Source organism: Artibeus jamaicensis, unplaced genomic scaffold, assembly GCF_021234435.1.
Source record: "Artibeus jamaicensis isolate MK-2021 breed Jamaican fruit bat unplaced genomic scaffold, CSHL_Jam_final contig_288, whole genome shotgun sequence".
Classification (NCBI taxonomy): domain Eukaryota; kingdom Metazoa; phylum Chordata; class Mammalia; order Chiroptera; family Phyllostomidae; genus Artibeus; species Artibeus jamaicensis.
In genome coordinates this window covers 930,984-950,995 of record NW_026521645.1, presented here as the reverse complement: position 1 = coordinate 950,995, position 20,012 = coordinate 930,984, and the positions used below count along the sequence as shown (strand labels likewise).

General features: G+C 39.6%; 1 protein-coding gene across 4 annotated transcripts in view; it reads right to left on the bottom strand.

The window, feature by feature from the left end:
- The window catches only part of IARS1 (isoleucyl-tRNA synthetase 1), a 109,470-nt gene that overhangs the window by 50,442 nt on the left and 39,016 nt on the right, over window positions 1-20,012 (bottom strand). For all 4 annotated transcript variants that reach the window (XM_037157068.2, XM_053662794.1, XM_053662795.1 and 1 more), the window contains exons 11-20: window positions 14,735-14,857; window positions 14,113-14,204; window positions 12,459-12,557; window positions 10,680-10,806; window positions 8,427-8,500; window positions 7,854-8,048; window positions 6,134-6,220; window positions 4,879-4,962; window positions 3,959-4,103; window positions 2,094-2,214 (exon numbers count right to left, since the gene is read on the bottom strand). In XM_037157068.2, the coding sequence (XP_037012963.2) occupies window positions 2,094-2,214; window positions 3,959-4,103; window positions 4,879-4,962; window positions 6,134-6,220; window positions 7,854-8,048; window positions 8,427-8,500; window positions 10,680-10,806; window positions 12,459-12,557; window positions 14,113-14,204; window positions 14,735-14,857 (1,147 nt within the window). The remainder of the gene's footprint in view (window positions 1-2,093; window positions 2,215-3,958; window positions 4,104-4,878; window positions 4,963-6,133; window positions 6,221-7,853; window positions 8,049-8,426; window positions 8,501-10,679; window positions 10,807-12,458; window positions 12,558-14,112; window positions 14,205-14,734; window positions 14,858-20,012) is intronic.

Below are 20,012 nucleotides of genomic sequence, written 5' to 3'. Positions count from 1 at the left end.
TTCATGCTGCCACTGAGAAACTTAGCAAGAGTTATGAATAAAACAGAACAGGCTTTCTAAGGGGAAAAATACAGGGATAACTCATTTTATTATACTTTGCTTTATTGTGTTTGAAAGGTATTTGGTGTTTTTTGTTCTTTTAAATTTTTTTTTCTTTTACAAATTGAAGATTTCTGGCAACCTCACAAGTCTACTGGCACCATTCTCCCAACATCATTTGCTCATTTTGTTTTTGTTTCATTTTGGAAACTGTTGTAATATCGACAAACTGTGATGTAATATTTCAAACTTTTTTGTTATTACACTTGTAATGGTGATTTATGATCTTTGATGTTACTATTACAATTGCTTTGGGGTATCATGAATCATAACAATAAGACTATAAACTTAATTGATAAATTAGTGTTCCAACTGCTCTACTGACTGACCATTTCACCATTTCTCTTCCATTCCTCAGGCCTCCCTATTCCCTAAGACACAGTGACATTGAAATTAGGCCAATTAATAAATCCACAATGGCCCATAAGTGTTCAAATGAAAGAAGAGTTGCGTAACTATTCCTGGTGAAGATGCTGTGAAGATTGCTGAAATGACAACAAAGAATTTAGAATATTAAACAAACTTATTTGATAAAACAGCAGTAGGATTTGAGATTGACTCCAATTTTGAAAGAGTTCTACTGAGGGTATAAAATGCTATCACATAGTATCACTGTGCATGAAAGAGTCAACTGATGCAGCAAACTTCATTATTGTCTAATTTTAAGGAACTGTCACAGCCACCAAAACCTTCAGCAACCATCACTGTGATCAGTCAGCAGACATCAAGATTGAGGAAAGAACATCCACCAGCAAAAAGACTAGTGAAGGCTCAGATGATCAGTAAACATAAGTATGCACGTTGTTTTAGACACAATGCTTTTGCAGACTTAGTGTAAACATAAGACCTATATCCACTGTTAAACCAAAAAATTCATGTGGCTCACTTTATTGTGATATTCTCTTTATTGGCTATCTGTTTTATTGTGGTAAGCTGGAACTGAACTCACAATATCTCCAAAAGCTTGACAGTCATATGATCCTAATTACATATGTATAAGGGGGTGAATATAGTCCTTCAGGGTGACTGATAAACACATGGAAGTTCCTAGACTAACTGGCCTATTGATCCAGGTGTAGAGGCACCTATTTCAGCAGAGAGGCAGATCTGTGTCAGCAACAAAGGTTGGCTCTGCCCCTCAAACTGATGAGTACTGCACCTGCACAGTAGCACCTGGAAACCACAGGGTGCTGAGGGAGGCAAATCAAACTTGCTAGAGTGTGAAAAAGGAACCCCCAATGTCTGAAAAAGGAACGCCCATCTCAGGTATCCTAGTCAGTAATTTCTGGAAAATTTCTCCCTGACTTACGGTTATTCTATCTCCAACCTTGAGAAAACCATCATAACCTACCTTTCCAACCTCTATGTAAAACCCAATTCATGTTGTCAGGAAACAGAAATATAGAGAAATGTCTACTTCATTATTGCTTTTCTATAACTCCTAATTTTTCTAGATTGTTCAAGGACTAATTATGTAATAAAGCAGATCTGAAAATAAAAAAATGAACTATTAACAAGTACTACTTTTTGAGTACCTGTTGTCTGTCAGCTTCATGTACATGATCTCTATTTGAACCACTCACATATGTACATGATCTCTATTTGAGCCTTGTACTAACTCTGACAAGGTATTTTTCACAAAAAGAAATTAAGGTTCATAGATTATGCAATGCTCCACCAGGGAAAAGGTAGTAGAACCATCCAACACCAAAGCCTATGGTTCCATGGGCTCATGTGGTCTGGTGGGGAGAGAAGGTCCCTGGACATCCCCTGAGACAATTCCTTGGGCCAGCACCTTTCTGCAACTAACAAGCCTTAACAAAATTATATTTGCATGGTAAAAGAAACAAGTATTTATCTACTGCTTTGTTTCTTCTCTATCTCTTAAAATTTGTACAAAATCTACTCTATGTTTATATAGAATAAGTAATATCTAAAGGGCAATCATAGAGAAAAGTCTGTAGTCCTGGGAGGAAAGCTAAAGAAAGACGCACCTGCCATTTCGGTCTCAAAGAACGCAATGAGTGACTGCATGAAGGACAGGACCCATCGGTCTGTGATGTTGGCACTTTCTTTAACCATGTTTTCATTGTAGAGGAATTCCATTTTTTCCTCCTAGGAATGGACAATTGTTGTAACATTCTGCGTGCTTGAGGGAAATTCATGTAAAGAAACGAATACTTTAAAGCACTTAAACTGAAATTAATGGCCACATCCTGCCTTCCCCCAGAAAAATCCAGACTAATCTACAGTTCTAATTCTCAGTAATATTTTCAGGATAAGTTCTACATTTGGGACATTAGATCCTCAATTAGTGAATTCCATTTTTGAGTGAAGTAAGGGGAATTTTGGGAAAAAATTATTCCTATGTACCAAAGAATGATTATGAATTGAGAAGTATTCTAAAATCTTGTAAGTATGGGCTTTGGTTATTTTAAATTTGAGGAAGAAAGGACAGAAAAACTGGCACTCTCTAGATAACTGACTATAAATTGAAAATGAGCCCTATGAATTATGTATTTTTTGGACTAGAAGACACACACCTCCTTCCCCATTTTGGAGGAATAATGGTTGTTAATGCTGCTGTTGAGTTCTGTTTACATTTACATTGGTGGAATATTATGTTATTTATGTTATTAAATATTTTACATTTTTGCTTCAACATATTTTTTCCTATTTTCCTCCTCTAAAACCTAGGTGTGTATTATGGTCCAAAAAATACAGCAGTGTCTCAGCTTATATTAGTCATTTTACCTAGAATACTCTATTTCACCCATTCTTTTTCCTTTGAAAAATCTTCCTCAATCATGAAGGCCCACCTCATCTATTCCTACTCATACAGCATCATCACCAGTGGCAATGGAATGGCCATGCTGATCCCTGCCCTGATTTAAGCGCCTGAGGGTGGAGCTGACATCTTGCTGCCTTGTCCAGATGAAGTTCCAAACCAGTAGGTGGCCTACAAAGTGGACTGTTGGCCCAAAGAGGTGGTAGGAATGAAAAGCCAGGAACACTAGGGGTCTTGGGAAGGTGACTGCCTTTCTCAAACCACAGGGAAAAATCCCTCCTAGAAGGTTCATTAGCAGACCTACATAAACCAGAGGAAGCAGGAAGCAAATGATCTGACTACTGGACTGCTGTTCAAAGCTCAGCTTTCCAGCCAGTTTTTCAGGAAAGAATAACACCACATATTTAGTCCACAGTAATTTACTAAGCAATTCTACGTATAAGGTGCTTGAGGTAAAAAGGTGAATAGTTTCTGGGCCCTGACCCCACGTGGAATACTAAAATTAGCGCAGACAGGCACATGAGCCTGCTGACCTGAGGGCAGTCATTGGGGCAGGGCAGGTGGCTTCTCAGAGAATGCCTCGTGGGCAACGGGTAACTGCTAGAATGAAACTTTCCAAAACATCACAATCATTACTCTAAATCCTAACAACCCAATGAGAATTTCTCTTATGTACAGAGTGTCAGCCCAAACACCCCCATCAAAGGGTCATCCCTGACCACCCACTTGTAGCAGCCTTTACTGGCCATTCAATCTCAGACAGTAGCTGACTCTTCACTGGCTCCACCATGCCACCCCTACTGGTTCCACAAGGAGTGGGGAAGTGGCTAAATGTATACCCAACACAACTCTTCTACAGGTGAGGCTCCCGTGTCTGCATAGGTGAGCCTGCCCAGAAGGCTTAGCTCCAACTCATGCTCCTGTCTGAGCAAGGACCCCGGGTACCTTCACCTATGGATTCCCAAGTGTCTCTGAGCTTCCACACATAGGGCCTGAGCAAATGCAGCTCAACATAGCTGGGAAGGCACCCTGGCCCACATCCAGCTCAAACCACAGCACTTTGGTCCACACCTTCTGCAGCCTTAGGATGTTCTGAATGAAGAAGCGATAGGCATTGTACCAAGGGAGTAGCACATCCTTCAGGACATCACGCACACCTTCCTCTTTAAAGCGGAGGTTTTCTGCTCTTACCACAGGAGAGTTAATCAGATACAATCTGGAAAATAAAATTTACACAAAAAAGGAATGTAGATGGTACCAATTATCATGTGACATTTTCATAGGGTAACACCGAAATTATCCTTTCTTCTAAAAAGTGGGTAATTATGAGTAGTCTTCTCATGGTCTGTATAAAACTGACAAAGCTCTTATTTTTACATAAAAGAGACCCAGCAAATTATAAAAGGAGATGTAGCTTCCACAACAAAATTCGGCAGTGGAACAACCTAGAGGCATGCCCTCTGCTGGTCTCAGCTCAGGCCATCGGTGGTGGGTGTGGCAGAACCAAGAGGCAGCCAGGACACACGTAGGCACCAGAGACTCACAAGGAGCCAGGACAGAGAGGCTTTTAACCTGAACACTTAATGTTCATGACACTGACTATTTCAAGCAGCAGCTCACATTCTCTAAAAAGTTTTCAAGTATTTTTTACTTGCTCTAGGATAAACATACTTCATATGACTCTTTTAAGAGTAAGTAGAAAATAGAAATAAATGATGTAACACCAACAAGATGGAAAAACTTAGACAGAGGTCCTTATCCTCCAAAAGATTTCTAGATTTGGAAATGTCATCATTATTTAATAAAACACCTTGGGTAGGGGAAGGGGGCTTAAGTCAACACCTTAGAAATTTAACTCCTCCTAAAACAGAGATACATTTTAAAAAGCTAATTATAAACCAAATGCAAGGAATATGATTAACAGAATGAGAGGTGAGAAGTGCTTATATAAGAAATGACAAATACACATAAGGGAGAGCACCGGTTTGTACCTGAGGGCATCAGCACCATATTTATGGATGATTGAAAGTGGATCTGGATAATTCTTTTTTCGTTTGCTCATTTTTTGGCCATCACTTGAAAAATAAAAGGGAGATATCAAATATGTCAACCTTACGGTATCTTTATATATGGTTATAGATATCTTCAACTGGAATACATAAATGCAAATGGCATACAAGTTAATGTTAAGGTACAACAATAAAGTTGTTTTGTTAATATCTGTAGGCTTGTTTTTTAAATACTGTGTTGAGTCAATGAAGAAACTTCAGGATAAAGGTAGCAAGACATCATAATTTAACAGTAAAAATTACAGACTAGGCACTTATCCCAGAGAAATGAAAAGTCAGTTATGCAAAACCTGTAACAAAGTTCATAGAATTATTCACTGTCAGCAAAAACTTGAAACAACCCCAGGGTCCTTCAGCATGTGAATAGTCAAACTCAGGGTCACCCACACAGCAAAGAGAAGGAAACACTGATGCACGAGCACCTGAGAAACACCCAGGGAGTAACAGTGACCCAAAAAATTCACTCCCCCAAAATTATATATGGTATGATTCCATTTACATAACATACCTGAAATGACACACTTGAGCTCACCACTTATTGTATGACCTTACTTTTTCTGTATCTCAAATGTCAAAACAGGGTAATGAAAGAACACACCTTACATAGTTCTTGGCATTAAGTGAGTAAAAATGTGTAAATGTTCACAAAAGGCCTACTGTCATCCTCCCCCCTCACGGCACATAAAGCTGGGTATCTATGTAAATATTTTTCAGTTGTTTTTGTATAGGTTTTACTTTTAATAACTTGAGGAAGTATAAGCACAGGACTCCAATATAAAACCACAAACCTCTAGAACTCATAATTTCCTCATATATTTAAAAAAACCAAAAATCTATATAAATGATCAGTATACAAGATTGAGTAAGAGCTATAACCAAAAGCACTTTAAAATAAGTCTAAAATGACAAATGTTATTTCATCACTAGAATTATCCCAAGCAAGTCCTGCCCTTTTGCCTATTCCATTATGATTAGCTTTCAATCCAACTCTTCTCCCTAAGACAGAGGAAGTGTGGAAACAGAACACAAAAGATACAAAAGTGATAGCAAAAAGTATAGAAGCAGAAAAGAAAAAGCAGTAAGAACAGAGCTGGGGCATTCCTAAATTCCTCTATTCATGAAGAGTGATTAGGGGACAGCAACTGGAACTTGTCGCGACAAAAAGGAGTACACCTGCCTCGCAAGAATGAGTCCATTCGCAATCACATTCCTGAAGGGTGGCTGTCCAAAGAGAGCTGTGGCCAGCACCAGAAGGGTATAAAACCTGGGAAAAAAATTCCACAAAGAAAGTTAAAAAACAAACAGCAAAACAATACCCCCAAAAGAAGTCTAACATAGGATAAAACTGTGCTTACTTATTGAACTGAATTTCTATTTTTGATCTGTTACACTTCTTGATAATCACTTAAGGCAAAGATTTTAATTCCAGTAACATTAAAATCATGCCAGGATTGTTGAAAAATTATACACAAGACCCAATGCACATCAATCACATTTAAGCCTCCGATTAGGAAAAAAACATGACTCAAAGCAAATAAAGGCCTGGATCGAGGTACTGACCCCAGCTGAGGATAGTACCACCACCCTTCTTGGGAAGCCAGTTGAACAGCCGTAAGGCAGAGCACAGCAGGGCAGCAATGGGTGGCCTCTCAGGACCTCCCCATAAAACATAAGGCTGAAAATCAGATGTATGTCACCATTAACACAAAGTCATATGGGATAGTTTGATGACCTCCCCAACCCCACATGTCCAAAAATGGCAAAAAGCACTCATTCCAAAGTCAAAAGATAAAGTATGAGAGCAGAGAAAATGTTTTTATTCTGTCAGATATCACATATGTCATTTATTTGCTAGCTAGTGTCACATTCCTATAAGCTGTACCAGTTAAGTGAGGCTCTTATGTTACCTCCAACCTGATTTTGTGCTCCAAGACCATCATGAGACATGAACTGGTGATGTCACAGACCACACTCCATGTCTAACATGAACACCTGACCTCTAAGGTATGTCAGGAGGACTCTGGTACCTAGGAGAGGCAGCCCACAACTGACTAAAGAGGAGGAAAGCAGTGTGCACAGGGAACCCATATAAGGACTGTTATTAGTTGTCAGCTGTCACCATTCCTCAGAGAAACTCCTTAGATATAAGAATTTGTGCCTGGTAGCTCTTCTTACAGGTAAATGGACTGTAAAGTGAAAACAGCACATTCCAAAGCATTAAGGCCAGAATTTAATCAGTTTGTGATGACTAGCACAATTTGCAAAAGCAAAAACACCACCAACATTCCTTAAATATCCCTGTAGAAACATTACTAATGAAAATGTAATTAGAACCTGGGCCGATCAAGCTCATCCACAAAAAGAAGATAACTAACCTTTTTATAATTAAGAAGATGACAGTACTGCTTTAAATAAGGCACCAGATAAAACCAATGTCAAAACCCTCTCCCCAGTTTCTTTTAAATCTAGATTTTTTTCAAATGTTAATTTTGGAAGGCTAATCTAGCATCTGAGCATATTTCCAAGTAATCCTCTTCACTTTTGTAGTACCCCACACATTATCTGTCGAGGTAAATACCCACTCGACATCTGAACAAATGACTTGAAGTGATCAAGTTATGACCACATAAAGTGTTTTATATCATTTAAATTTCCAGTAAAACAAATCCCTATGTTCTAAGATATCAGTGAAATAATTAAATTTCTGAAACTACACCCTACCATAGACAGAGATTCTCACTTAAAAGACAATAATGGCTTGCTTGGTGCTAAGGAGCAGAGCCCCTCTCACTTGACACAATCTTCCCAGCACATAGCAGATAAATACTAGGTGCTCAGTAATATAATTGCTAAATAAAATCAAATCAACAAAACACTTGAAAGAACCAGGAACATACCATCCTCTGGTTTGGTCAATGCCTTCGGCAATGAAATCTGCAGGAAATGCATCTTCAAACTCCTTCTTGTTTTCAAATGGATAATGAACTTGAGCGTAGGGCATGCTGCCACTCTCAAACCAACAGTCAAACACTTCAGGGATGCGGTGCAGCAATCCCTTCCCACAGCGTGAAGGAATGGTCAGATGGTCAATGCTAACAAACAAAAATATAGCCATTTCCATTAATTTTAAGCACAACAAAACTTGCAGTTGAAATGCCAGCAGGAAACATAATTCCTGACAAACTCTTCATATGTATCTATGAACAGAAACATTAGCAGTCATCACAGGCTTACAGAGAGCACCATGGGCACTCAAACTAGAAGTCCTTTGACATCTAACTCAAGAACAGAAGTCACCTTTCCTCATTATGACACAAGTCATCAAGAACAATGTAATTCAGCAAATGAGTGTTTGATTTCTGTATGTAGCTCCATGGTCCACTACAGAGACCATGTCTTAACAGGCCAGGACCTAGCCCAATGCTCTCTGAATGACAGAACTGACATGAATGAAGCATTCAGAAACTGACCTCTCTCTGTGGAGATCTGAGATCTTTGCTCTTGACAGTTCTTCAAGTTCTGCCATTGACCCAATGCATACTATCTGTCAAAACAAAGTTAAAAAGCAGGAGTGCCAGAGAGGCAAAGATCACACAGAGTTAATTTCTGTTGACAATGAAGTTTAGAAACCTTTGATCTACAGGATAGTTATCACCAACATGGCTTACCCTCATGAAAAACTACAGGTGACTGTCTGAAGAGGTGAACATACTTCACTTCTTTGATATGTTCCCTCATACCAGAAAGAGGCCCTACAATGTATCTCCCCTAAGAGGTGCTGATCAGATTTCAGGGAAGATGTTGGGTGTGCTCCTCCACCCCTGCACCACATATCTTAGTCTATCCCAAATTATTTTCAGTAGTGAACAGTTTCTGAAGAATTAGCTGTCCATTTCATGTGAAGGGCTAATCTGTGTAGAAGGGTAAGTAAGCTCTTTCCTGCTTGGAGATGATGGCCGCTCTGTATAAAAGCCGAAGCTAGCCTTGGCTGGTGTAGCTCAGTGGATTGAGTACCGGCTGTGAACCAAAGTGTTGCTGGTTCAATTAGCAGTCAAGGCACATGTCTGGGATCCAGGTCAGATCCCGGGGGCGGGGGAGTGCACGTGAGAGGCAACTGCACACTGATGTTTGTATCCCTCTCCTTCCTCCCTCCCTTCCCTCTAAAAATAAATGAACAAAATCTTAAAATCTTTTAAAAAATATAAATAAATTAAAAAAGCCAAGGCTCCCTTGGCGGCCCCCTTTCAGCGTCTCTGTCCTTTCTCAGGTTGCCTAATTTCCCTCTACAGAAAAGATTTTAAGCTTTCGCAGCCATCATCTCAACAAGTATTTCTTGGGGGTTTCTAATGTCCACATCTATGCCAAAAATAACCAGTGGAAGTGAAATGGCTAGACTTGTACACTAATACATCTTAAGTTTCTTCCTGGCACTTGAATTCAGTTCATTAAGCTGAAATCTTCCCAAGTCAAAGCTAGAACTAAATTACTGTGCTGAATCCACATAGTCATACAACAAGATGTTAGAATTATGTCCAGGTAAGGAGGCTGAGAGATGGGCCCAGCTGGGGTACTCACAACACGAAGCATTATCTGATGTGGCAGCACTAACAAGGACTGAGATCAGTTCTCACCCAGGGATTGTCTATTACCTAGGGAATACTCATGGTTTCTTTCGCTGCATCTTCCTGACCAGTCCTGAAAAGTCTTCCAATTGAATTACTTTACTGTTGCCTTTCAGGTCCCTTCATACAGAAAAATTTACTGGTGTCCCTGGGTCACTGTGGTTCATGCGCTCTAATTCTAACACTCTCAGTTTTTAGCAACAGACACGAAAAGGAGGTCCCATCATGGGAATACATCTAAAGTCCTATATAAATATTTATGTATACATACACTCATACAATCATTTATTTTCAAATTAAAAGTCTGCAATGCTTTACTATTTTTTTAGTTTTCCTTTTTCATTGCTGTAAGTGAAGGTATAGAGCAGGGGTGTCAAACTCATTTTCACCAGGGACCACATCAGCCTCGTGGTTGCCTTCAAAGGTCTGAAATAATTTTAGGACTGTATAAATCTAACCACTCCTTAACTGTTAAGGAGTTGAAATTACATTCGGCCCTTTGAAGGCAACCTTGAGGCTGATGTGGCCCCCAGTGAAAATGAGTTTGATATCCCTGGTATTGAGTCTGTTCTGTTCATCAGTAATTCACAAGAATAAAAAAAGATCTGAGGAACACAAACAATTTAATGTGTGTTCCCAGAGAAAAACACAAATTGCATTCAAGGAAAATGAAAGTAAAATAAACCTAAAACGCTAACATTCTGCCCTGGCTGGTGTAGCTCAGTGGATTGAGCGCGGGCCCGTGAACCAAAGGACTGAGGTTCGATTCCCAGTTAGGGCACATGCCTGGGTTGCAGGCCAGTTCCCAGAGAGGTACACACGAGAGGCAACCCACACATTGATATTTCTCTCCCTCTCCTCCATCCCTTCCCCTCTAAAATATAAATAAATAAAATCTTAAAAAATTAAAAAAACAAAAAACCCCCAAAAAATCCCCCCCCTCGCTAACATTCTTATTTAGTTATGATTAAAGGAAAGAAAAATTAGGAAAAAAAGGGGGGTGGGGAGAAAGAGACCATATTCCTTTGCTCCCATATTGAGATGAAATAAACAAAAAAGGTCTCAACAAAAGTCAACATACAAAAATACTGCCGGCCTCACCTCCTCAAAGTCCTCACTGACCCACAGTGGGATAGGGGTGCCCCAGTATCTGTTTCTGGAAATTGCCCAGTCACGTGCATCTCTCAGCCAATTCCCAAATCGCTTTTCTCGCACAAACTCTGGGACCCTGCAATAAACAGATCAGAAACCCAATCCACCTAAGAACAGTACTAAGTAAATTTGTAAATGGCATCTATAAAACACTCTGGAAAGGCTGATCTCACTCCTCCTGGGAGATTATTTTCTGCATGGACAGCATCGGATGACTCATAATGGCTGTATCTGCCATAAATTAATCCCAGTGAAGATGCTTTTTAATAGGAAACCTGATATCACCCATGTTTCCCCATCCTACTCCCCAATTAGGACTGCCACAGTTTTTTGTCACCAATGCTAGCTAGCCTGGTCCCACTAATATCTATCTACTTTCTGGGTATTTCATGCAATAGTTCTGTAAGTTTACTGTAACTACTACAAGCACAACTCTGAACAGGCAGGCTATTGGTAGCTACATGGTAGCTGCTTCTCCAGGTTCACCTGCAGTCCCCATGGTACTACATGTTAGGCTCCAGCAATGAGGCAAGTCCCTCAGATTCAGCTTCTCACCTCACTGCTTTCACCAGTACCATCTGTCCACTTTGATAACCTTCACCCAGCAGCCCCTACATTAGCCACCACTCCCCCAAGTTTCTACTGCCTCTGATTGATAAATCACTCCCTATCCTCCAGAGGGAGGCTTTGCAAAAAACCTTCCCAAACTTAAGGCTGAGTTAGGGCACCCTAGGCTCCTGAACATTCTGTCTTCAGTCCTGTATCCTAAATGCCAGATTTTAGGCCTATACCATGCCACAAGGTTCTCATACTAACATTCTATATTAAGCCCATCATACATTAGGAAAGCTAAAGAACTCCTTAGGTATAAAAAGAAAAACACTGCTTTTTCTTGAGAAATCAGGGTCACTTTGCTAGAAAAAAAGACAAAGCTATAGCCTTTTGTTTTTAATGCCTAGAGATTCTGCCCATTCTTTCAAAATTAAATGCAGCTTTTAAATTCTTACAGAAGTAAAAAATACTAATCACTCTCCAAACTCTTGGTGAAAAACATTATTCTACAATATGTAGAAGTCAATCTTATTTTATTTTTCTAACTGGCTGAACTAACACTTCTCCATGGTCAGCTATTAGGGAAGAGCAATGCTTCTGTCCCTGCAGTGCTTATCAATGAAGCCAGCTTGCATAAGACATCATCATAGTCAAGGAACTAAATGAGCATCAAAAGCAGTAGCTGATCCTTGAATAACACATGCGTGAACGGCAGAGTCCACTTATACGCAATTTTTTTCAACTGATCAACTTGTGCATCTCAAACCCACGTTGTTAAAGGGTCAACTCCAATGTTGGGAATCCATGGATGTGGAAAGTTGACTGTAGTTATATATGAATTTTTAATGTACAGAGTTTATAGCTTCTTACCCCTGCATTGTTCAAGGTTCAAGTGATGTTATAAATGAATTTTGTAGGTACACTTATAACTAAATGTTTACCCTGAAAGTTCAGCCAGATATTTTCCAGTCATTCTATTCTGTAATTTGCATAAACAAGTTTCTCATTTCTATTGGGTTAAAAAAAAAAAGACTCCTCTATAGGCTTTATAATAAAAAGAATGTTACTTTGTTATATCTTAGATGGTTATTAAAGTTATAATTGGGAGAAGTATAAACCAATACTTACTAACTATATGACAAAGGACATTATTAAGACTTATGTCTTATTGCTCACCAGTAACATAAATCATTGTTCTTCAGCAGCTGGTCTACCATGTGTTCAACCCGAACAAACCAGCTGGGCACCGCTTTGTAAATGAGGGGAGTGTCCGACCTGAGGAAGCAGAAATGGAGGTGTGGCTGGTGAGACTGAGGTGTGCAGGTGCTTAGGGCAGCAACAACCATTTGTTTCTGATGCCACTGCCATCAACTTGGCCTTCTACCAACATTCATATATACCGCAAAACGAATGTCTATGTCTTTACTATTGGTCATGGCCCTACATACCCTATACAATACCAAGAAAGGTAAAAGTTAACAAAAAAACAATATAAAAAAAATGTCCTCATATAGTTCTGCTGGTGTGTGACAGCTGCCTAAAAAATGGTATCAACTTCAGCAAAGACAAAACATGATGCCACTGAACATTCTAATTCACCCACATATTTACAATCTTCTTTAAATGGTATATTGCATATCTCTCACTAAATTCCATTAAAAAATGTTAGGTCTGTCTTATCCTAAAGAAATGTGAACCCAACACAGACCTATCTGTCTATGTGAGATAACAGAAAGTACACATATATGTGCATGTACATACATATGCCTTTGTCCCTGGTTCTTGGCACAGAGGTCCTGAAACCCTTATAATTTCTTAGAAGATAAGAGTACTAGGAACATCTTTAGTTCTAATATTTGGTCTTGGATACTAGTTCTTGACATAAAGCTCCTAAAACCCTTGTAATTTTTTGGTTGACAGGAGTGTCTTTTGTTCTAATGAGGTGACTCTATATGTGTTCCTTGGATGGGGGCTGGTCACTAGAAAGACCAAACCCAATAGCTTGGAATTTCCAGCCCTGTACCTATCTTCCTGATTAAATCCCAAAAGTATGGAGTGTAGGGGGTTCCCAGGTTGAAGAACACATCCACATACTAGAAGGATGAGCAACCTACCTCCACAGGACAAATGCTCCTGCTCACAGGACCCTTCCAGACCCATCCCTATATATATGCCCTCATCTGGCTGTTCATGTATATCCTTTAATAAATATAAGTGTTTTAAGGAGTTTTGTGAGGTTCTCTTGCAAATTAATTGAACCCAAGGAGGGGACAGCTGGAATGTCTGATCTCAAGCCAGTCCATTGATAGAGGGAAAACTTAGGTTTGTGAATGGCATCTGAAGTGAGTAAGTGAGTGAGTATGTGTTTGTGTCCCATTCTTGTGGGACTGACCCCTTAATCTCTGAGTAAATAGTGCTGGAATTCGATTAAATAATAGGACATCCAGTTGAGTCAAAGAAAATTGCTTGGTGTGGAGGAAAAAGCCTTCACTATTTTGGTGACTCAGAAGTGTCAGAAGTGAAGTTTATGAAGGGAATAGTAAAGAACACTCACAGGATAATGAAACAGTAGGGAAGAACTGGATTTTTTTTTCCTGTAGAGAAAAGACTGTTTTTTTTTTCTTTACAGTCCATGCCTATATTTTTCAGACAACGCCTGAAGAAGTAAATGTACGCATTCATAAATAATCCTTGAAACAAAAAGGCAGTTTCCAAACACTAACTCCAAAGAATACAATTGAGATGGAAACCACAAACTGATGGGATGGGCACATACGTTAAGTGAATGCACAAATCTGAAACTCTAACTACAAAACTCTTTTCTCCTTACCTCCAACAGAAAGGATAGCTATGAGTGAAGGTGCTGGCAAGAAGAAGTCGGCCTTGTTCCTTCAGGGTCCTGATGATATTTTTGTCAGCATCCTGTTTAAAAAAATTAAAATATAGCCATTAAAATGTCCTACAGTACTTAGTAACACAATAAAATTAAGTATATTATTAAAATCTGATATTTAGTTACTTTTATTAAGAGTATAAAGCACAAATAACAAATGTACTACGAAAGACTTGATATATATTTTAGATACCTTGTAACTTCATGTACTTTTTAAGTATATTCCACACCATTAAGGTACTAAAGTTTTGAATCAGCAATAGTTACTCCGAAGTCACAAAGATGCTTCATGAGTCACTAGTCAGAGCCCAATTTTTTTAATACTTATGCTTAAAACTATAGTGTGCCTCCTCTGAAGAGACTAGTCCTAGCCCCCCACAAAGTAGCTGATAACATGATCTATCTTTTGTGATTTTACGTACTGAAACAAACAAACAAAAAAACCAAAACAGAAACAATTTCCTGGAAAAAAACATCCCAGATGAGGAAGCTATTTGATAAAAACTGATTAATGAAAAAATATGAAACCAACACATTTCTATGCCATTTGGAAACAAACCTTCACATACTGTCCCATGAAATCTGTCACTTCTGCTGTGAAACAGCCTGAGGCATCCACAGGGCAAACAGGAACAGAATCTTTCTGAATGATGTTGAAGTCCATACAGACTCGATAGTCATCCTGGGGAAAAATGGAAAAGGTAGAGGGAGGGAAGAATAAAACAGTTTATGTGTGTATGGAGCAAGAGAGGAGGGTATGAGGAGGTAGGTTTTATAGGGTAAGTTTTCAATATTGTGATGTATAAAATGTAATCAACAGTAATCCTTTCCACTGAAGTTACTTCCAAGACCACACAGAGAACAACAGTCTTATAGTTGCACAGGGGATTGTATTATCTACCCTGGTTTAAGCAGCCATTATTTCATAGACTCCTATATATATCAGGGCATCCACTAAGAGAGAAAAAATTATATGAGTGCATTAAAACAAAACCAAATTTGATTTATAAAATCAGTATGTATGCACATACAGGTATGATAAAAGCAGAAGCACATCTAGGAGTTAGACATAGCCTATTCAGTACTGCATGATGCTTGATATGCATATAGATTTGCATCCTGTCAAGGATCACCTCAGAGACTGCAAAACTGAGCATACCTTTCCTAGATTATACCACAATGCTCAGAATACTTTTTGAACAGCATTTATAATTAGACCAAATGCTTATGTAAAGCTTATCAAACACTGCTCTGAATATTTTACTACTTAGATCACTTATCCTTCACCACTGCGAGGAAGGCTGACTGGTGCACTAGGTTTTTTTTACCATGTGTCCTCCTGGCAAAACCCAACAACTATCCCAATTTAATAAATAAGGGGGCTGTGGCACAAAAAAATCCTTCACTGCAAAGTGGCAATGCTCATATTCAAAATCCAAAGCCTGGCTCTAGAGTCCAAGTCTTAACTACTATGCTTTGATTCCCAAAACTAAAATTAAAGGAATAATATCACAGGCTAGATAGTGAAACCACACTCTGGTCTGAATCGAAGACAGAAAGGCAATGTTCCCACCTGGGCCCGTGTTTACCTCCCACTTTGCTGTGGGGCTGCCTGGTATAATGCAACGTGTGGGTACCTGTCCATGAAGAAAGACCTCAAAATATACCTGCACAACAGAAAGGACAAGCCCTAAAGCCCAGCAATTTGAAATATATAGTGGAGAATACATGGCCCCACGACTTAAACTAGTTGAGTGCAGCATTCCTGAATGAGCCATGACAGGTCTCCATCATGCATAAGTATGATTCTGCAGAGGCCACAGTGTATCACCTAACAAAATGAAATGTGAGTGGTCTTTCAGAAAAATTTCTAACAAATGGCGTTAAAGGTTGTAGTTCAAAGATATGATCTTCTATTACCTTAACCTGCCTGGCATACAGGACAGATACATGAGGTATTGCGATAGTAAATAACAAATGTTCACACTTTAAATTGAAAACATGGGCTTCCAACCAAGATGGAGGTGTAGGTAGAAACACATTTCCTCCTCGCACAACCAAAAGGACAACAAATTAAAAGAAGGTACCTAGAACTTCCAGAAAATCACTGTAGGAACTCTTGACAACCAACGAGTTAAAGAAGAAACATTCATCCAGACTCATAGGAGGAACAGAGGACTGGCAGCAAGGCAGTGGATGGAGGACCAGGCAGGTGAGGCAGCAGCTGGCAGACTGGGTGGAACACAACCCAGGGTTTCCAGTGCAGGGAAATAGAGCCTCAAAACCTCTGACTGAAAAAACCTGTGGGGGTTGAGGTGGGAGGAAAATCACCCAGCCTCACATGAGAGTTTGTTGGAGAGACCCAAAGGGTCCTAGAAGGTACACAAACCCACCTACCTGGGAATCAGTACCAGAAGGGCCCATTTGCTTGAGGACAGCAGAAGTGACTGAAAGCCAGTAGACAGCAGAGCCTAACAAGCAGCAGCAATGTGGGCTGCTCTGCCTGCACAAATACCTAAGACTCCACTCTTTACTACTTAACAGATGCGATGAGACAAAAATATGGCCCTACTGGAAGAACAGATCAAAGCTCCAAAAATACAACTAAGCAATGAAGAGATATTGCCAATCTATCTGATGCAGAATTCAAAACACTGGTAATCAGGATGCTCACAGGATTGGCTGAATACGGTCCCAAATTAGATGAAAAATTGAAGGCCGTGCTAAGTGAAATAAAGGAAAATGTACAGGGAACCAATAGTGAAGGGAAGGAAACTGGGACTCTAATCACTGGTGTTGACCAGAAGGAAGAAACATTCAACCATAACAGAATGAAGAAATTAGAATTCAAATTAATGAGGAGAAGCTTAGGCACCTCCAGGACATCTTGAAACGTTCCAACATCCAAATTATAGGGGTGCCAGGAGGAGAAGAGGAAGAGCAAGAAATGGAAAACTGAGTTAAAAACATAATGAAGGAGAACTTCTCCAATCTGGCAAAGGAAATAGACTTCCAGGAGGTCCAGGAAGCTCAGAGAGTCCCCAAAACGTTGGACCAAGGAAGCACACACCAAGGCACATCATAGTTACACTAGATAAGATTAAAGAGGAGAAAATCTTAAATGTAGCAAGAGTAAGCAACAGTTACCTACAAAAGAGTTTCCATAAGACTTAGCAGATTTCTCTAAAGAAATCTTGCAGGCAAGGGGCTGGAAATAAGTATTAGAAGTCATGAAACACAAGGACCTACATCCAAGATGACTCTACCCAACGAAGCTATCAGCTCTTATTATATAAAATGTTAAAGAGACTCATTTAGGAAAAAAATGATCAAAAATATAAGCAGTAGAATGACAACAAACTCACAACTATCAATAACTGAATTTAAATAAAGTAAACAAACTACTAGAACAAGAACAGATTCACAAAAATAGAGATCACATGGAGGGTTATCAATGGGGAGGGAGAGATGGGGTAAAAGGTACAGGTAATAAGAAGCATAAATGGTAGGTACAAATAGACAGGGGGAGGTTAAGAATAGTATAGGAAATGGAGAAGCCAAGGAACTTATATGTATGACATGGACATGAACTAAGCTGGGAGAATGATGGTGGGAGGTGGGGTGCAGGGTGGAGGAGAATAAAGGGAGGAAAAATGGGACAACTGTAATAGCATAATCAATAAAATATATTAAAAAGTAAAAAAATAAATAGAAAACCTAAACTACAATTCAAAATCAGTACTTTTTAATTTAGTATCAGTGGAGCAAAGATACCAGCTGACCCTAAAACTATCCTAAATTAACTAAAACTTGAGTAGTTTCTAACTCAAATAGTATTAATCAAGAGTGCTTTTACCCAATTTTTCCTCCATTTTTAAATAATTTATTTTTTTCAATTACAGTTGACATACAGTATTATATTAGTCTCAGGTGTACATCACAGTGATTAGACATTACGTACCTTATTAAGTGATCACCAAATCCTGTACCCATCTGACACCACCAGCCAAGGCTGGCCTCCCAAAACCCTGCAGTTAAGGCCTGCCCTGTCCCAAACCACATCTCATCTAAATCTTACGTCTTTTAAAGTATGTTTTTATTGATTATGCTATTAGTTTTCCCAGTTTTTCCCTCTTCATCTCCCCTCCACCCTGCACCCACCAACTCTCCATCATTACTCTCTTTAGTTCATTGCTATGGATTGCACATGTAAGTTCTTTGAACTGGTTCTTATACTATTCTTAACACACCCGTCTATTTTGTACCTACCAATTATGCTTCTTGTTCCTTGTACCTTCCCCCCTACTTCCCCACTGAAAATGCTCATTGTGATCTCTATTTCTGTGAATCTGTTCCTGTTCTAGTTATTTGCTTGTTTTTTGTTGTTGTTCAGTTGTTGATATTTACAAGTCTGTTGTCATTTTACTGTTCAGTTTTTAGACTATATTTGTTTCAGGACACCTGTTATGTTGTAAGGAGGCAGGACCTTTGGTATACTCCAGGGCAGGGCAATCCTCTTTGCTGCATTGTGGCACTGTATGTGGGGGAGACATCAGAGAGAGAACAATGCAGCTCATTTGCTTGGCTCTAGCCCAACTTTTCAATGACCTCTCATGTGAGACTGGGAGTTTCTCCTACAGTGGCAACCCCCATGGTAGTTTACAGTTAGTTTCCTGTTCAGCCATCCCTGCTTCACCTGCGTGGTCTGCAACCTTGCTGTGGGTCTTCGCTGTCCACCCGACTGCCTTTGTCCTTCTTACCACTCTGGGTGAATGTTCTTTTAACTTTTTGGTTGTTTGAGCTTTATGAAGTTTGATTTTCTGGCACTTCTGGTTGTTTATGGTTTTTAGATTGGTTGCTATCCTCCTTTCAGCTATGCCAGAAAGCTAACAGTTTCTACCTATGCCTCCACCTTGGCCAGAACTCAGATCTTGTGTTTTATGCATCACAATTGTAAAAGAGGGGTTTTGTTCTCATGGCTGTTCACTGCTGTATGACCCAGTGCTCACTTCTGCTTTTAGAAATATTCTTTTGCCCTGGCTGGTATAGCTCAGTAGATTGAGCGAGGGCCTGCGAACCACATAATCGCAGTTTGATTCCCAGTCAGGGCACATGCCTAGGTTGCAGGCCGGTTCCCAAAAGAATATATCTTTTTTTTTTTAAAGATTTTAAATTTATCTTTAGAGGGGAAGGGGGGAAGGAGAGAGGGAGAGAAACATCAATGTATGGTTGCCTTTCGTGCGTCCCCTGCTGGGAACTGGCCTGCAGGGAACCGGCCTGCAGGGAACCGGCCTGCAACCCAGACATGTACCCTGACTGGGAATCGAACCGTGATCGTGGTGGTTTGCAGGCCCATGCTCAATCCACTGAGCTACACCAGCCAGGTTATTCTTTGCTTTTCTGAACATCACGCTTGAAGGTTATCACTGTCAGGGTTCCAGTCAGCTGGGATCCATGTTTGTTAGCAAACTGGTAAGCCCGAACTAGTCTCAAATTCTCATCATCAGAGTTGTCAATAATAAAGTCGTTCATGCTGATCTGGGAAGGTATACCTTTATCAATGTTTGAGATACCATCATGCTGAACAATGGTGCGCTTGAGGTTTGAAACCAAGGAAATGTTCATGGATCCTGGTCCTCCTATTTCTTGGGTAAGCTGATCCATGCCAGATGATAGAAGGGAAAAGCCACACAAGCACCAATCACTTTGCAGTTGTTTCTTAAATTCTTCTACCCAATCTCTGGAAGCAATGATATCCATGGGGCACACAAAGGTAAAATCAAGAATGTAAAAAACACAACATATTTTCCTCTGTAGTAACATAGGCTGATGGCTTT